Source organism: Medicago sativa, chromosome 6, assembly GCF_051527215.1.
Source record: "Medicago sativa cultivar Bolivia chromosome 6, Bolivia_mono, whole genome shotgun sequence".
Lineage (NCBI taxonomy): Eukaryota > Viridiplantae > Streptophyta > Magnoliopsida > Fabales > Fabaceae > Medicago > Medicago sativa.
This window is the reverse complement of record NC_140754.1, coordinates 38735033-38738553: the sequence shown is the minus strand read 5'-3', so window position 1 is coordinate 38738553 and position 3521 is coordinate 38735033. Positions and strand designations below refer to the sequence as shown.

Sequence of the window (3521 nt, the reverse complement as noted above, 5' to 3'; positions counted from 1 at the left end):
CACATATTTCACATTTCTTGCTTCATTTTCATCATGCCTCCTCGTCAAGCACCAATTGCTCATCAACCAGACACAAATTCTCCATACTATGTGCATCCTACACTACACCATTTATCCTCTCTAGAAACAGTTGAAAAACGTCAGATAACAAGAAAACGTTGCCAAAGAGAACAGGGGACGATTTTCAGGCGTCTTCTATACGAGCGTTGCCTATAGTCTATGGGGACGATTTTTAGGCATCTTTGGGCACACTTTTTAAAAACGTCGCCTAAAACATAGGAATAGGTGACACTTTTCTGGTGCACTTGAGGCAACGTTTTTCAATTATCGCATAAAGGCGAACCTATTGCCACAATCATAAATCGTGCCCATAGCTAACATGCAACACTTCTAAATCGTAGCAACATGTAACTTTTAAAAAAAATTGCAAATGCAGCAACGTGCAGAAGATGTATCATCGAAAACATGACTCATTCTATGAAAATTGCAGAAAATATGTATTTCCATTAAATCTCTATAGGGGTAACTACAAAGGGAATGTCATAATTAGATCAAATGACCACTGCATTGTCACATAATCATTTCCATAGTCTAGAACTTAGCAACAAGTTACGAGTCAATAGCCTCAACTTTACAACAAATTATGAGTCAATAGCAAAAAATATCAGCAAATGTAATATTACACTAGAGGAGGATGAAATATTACACTAATGAAGAATTGCCTATATGTTCACACTAATGGATAGTTGGACATAAGTTGAGAATGTTGATCTTCACACTTGAGTCTTAGGGTAGTAGGAAATATTGCCAACACATGAGTCTGAAATCATAAAAAAATAAACAAATAAATTAAATAACCAAGATTTCTTTTGATAAAAAAATAGATTTAAAAGTTCTGAAACTCAACTTAAAAAGGCGTCTCTTCAGAATAACTGGTGTTATAATAACTCTTTAATCTTGACCAATACGGTAGCGATGCACTTGCAGTTATGAGCTAACCATGTCTATAATAAATAATATATCATTTTCAATGGTGTTACTATATTAATAAGATGAAATGTAAGGACTAATATATACAAAATTTCATACGAAATTACCTAAAAATGTGAAGGAAAAAAAAAGGTTACATGTTTATTATTAGAGATACATGTTACATCCTCTTATTTGAAATAGATAACTTAATTAGTAGCACAACTAGATATCTCAAAATTACTTGAGCAACTTGTTCAGCTGTCCCTAAGACACTATATTGGGGATACTAAGTAAATCCGCTCTTCTTATAAATCACAACTCCTTAACCAACCTATTAAGGTATCTAATCAACCTATTTAGCAACATTGTGTACTAGATAAAATATTAAATGAGGAATATATCATATAGAGAACCAAGTATTAACATGAACTTGGCCTTTCTTAGCAACATTAGACCAATCCTTGTCTGCCACACCAACCTTCCATTCCAAGTCAATTTGTTTTGGCTTTTAGTCATTTTGGTATACCTTGTATCACAACAATGGATTAAAATAGCCAATTCCTAAACAAAACAGCATATAAGGGATCCCTTTACAAGTTTTGCTTACTAAGTGATCATAAAATACATCTCTTTTTCCGAACTCTAGGCATATAAGGGAAAAAGTACGTTAAGGAATTTAAAAGCTAATAATTGATTAATCAGGAAAAAAAAAGAAGCAAAATATACCTTTGGAATAAGAAATTAACGTGATGTTGGTATACTCAAATTCGAATGATAATAGACAGGTAATTGCAGGTTATAACACAACACTAACTCACCCTTTTATCATCCTTTGCATGGGACTGCCGAAGAAAGAATCAATGACAAAACAGAGGCAACAATTAGCTAAGGTCTGCATCATAATTAAATTAGTATCAACATTATAACAGAATACATACACACCATGTAAATCAAACTTAAAATAGCAGTTAAATTAAATAATTAGATTCCTTTGAAAAAGCTCTATGATGAAATCAATTTTTTTACTTAGCTTTACTTCAACACAAAAATTCATCACCTACCACATTACAATACATCAGCTTATAACAAGATTTAATTACCTTTTGAACAACAAAGAACATTCAAGAGAAACAACACATGATTGTTTCAAACTAATAACGAAAATCAATAGAATAGACAAGAACCACACGACAAAAGTCCCAAAATTAATTAAATATCAAATTATCAATAGATTATTAGTGGGGAAAAGTACAAATGAAATGAAGGTGCATACCTTGTGAATATGGTAAAAACACCCTCAATTGAAACATTAGTATCACTTGGGAGTCCAGGATCAGTGAACCTATGAAAATAAAACATAAAAAGGATAAAAAAAAAAATCACATCAAAGTATATCACACCACCAATGATTTGCTAATAAATAGTCTAACACACCACCAATGATATACTGATAAACAGTCTTACTCCTCTAGGTTAACGCTTTAAAGATGTCATCAAAGAACCAAAGCACAAGACACCAATAGTAATAAATTAAAATAGCAGCCACCAAAAACAAAAAGGAACATTCAGCGAGATAGTAAAAAATCCTTCATGATAGCAGATTCTGACATAACTTCTCAAAGAAAAATGAATAGATCCTAACATAATAGTATAGCAGCAACCATATTGACACCCTTATGTATCATAAGATACAAATCTAAAATACATCTACGATATAGCTAAACTTGCTCAAAAATAACAACATATTACACAAAACATGCTCATCATATTTACTCTCATAAACATCAATGATATATATTTCCAACCACAAACAGAGCAGCACAAAACCTAGGCAATAAATAACCAATAAATAAATAAACAAATGAAAATAAATGATTAATGGAAGAAAAAAAACCAGATCAGGTGCTTGAAGAATATATTGGGAAAATGAGACTTAAAATTGATGATGAAACGTGATAAATTGATGTACCAAATTAGCAATTAGTGATAGCACATCATGAAAATGATGGTGTAAATAAGAGATTGAAAGAAAAAAGAAATCAATGTATTCAGAAAAGATATACCTCAACAAAGAACCATTGCAAAATTCAGGATTATCAAGCGCAATAAGAACGAAAGACTCGCGACGAATACGATTGGAAGAGAGGACAAAATGCAAACTCAGGTGAACGCGGCGACGAACTCTGACAGGACTGGATTTGGTGATGGCGGTGGATCTGATCTGAATCGGAGAAAGCAGTGCGTAAATCTCCAGAGAAAGGAGAAAGTCTCTCATTCACAGATTGTAGTGGATTTGGATTTGTTAAGTGCGGTGGATCTAAGTCTGATAGCGATGGACTGTGTAGATTAGGTTTTGGGAAACAAAGGTTCTAATTACACGTGTGCCTCACATAAACTTAATGTATGAATTACACGTGCCCGTCTGTCCGCTTTTTCTACTCTGCTAAAGTATCTATATATTTTACAATGATTCTTTGTATAAATTAATAAAAGGTATGTAAACGCAAATATAATTTATATTACTATCGTACCGGTTTATTCGATTTTTT

The 3521-nt window shown here is 32.5% G+C and overlaps 1 protein-coding gene across 8 annotated transcripts; it reads right to left on the bottom strand.

Moving 5' to 3' along the window:
- Window positions 1–546: 546 nt before the first annotated feature.
- LOC146915015 (uncharacterized) lies at window positions 547–3307 on the bottom strand. 8 transcript variants are annotated; one of them, XM_085716270.1, is made up of 5 exons: window positions 3036–3307; window positions 2246–2314; window positions 1699–1864; window positions 908–1004; window positions 547–820 (listed from the first exon to the last, which is right to left on the bottom strand). In XM_085716270.1, exons 1-3 carry the CDS (start codon window positions 3245–3247, stop codon window positions 1858–1860), a joined length of 288 nt encoding a protein of 95 aa, XP_085572396.1. In that variant the 5' UTR covers window positions 3248–3307; the 3' UTR covers window positions 547–820; window positions 908–1004; window positions 1699–1857. The 8 variants fall into 8 exon arrangements, with proteins under 8 accessions (XP_085572396.1, XP_085572395.1, XP_085572393.1 ...); XM_085716269.1 differs by having other exon boundaries at window positions 1791–1864; XM_085716267.1 differs by having other exon boundaries at window positions 1699–1814.
- Between the last annotated feature and the right edge of the window lie 214 nt (window positions 3308–3521).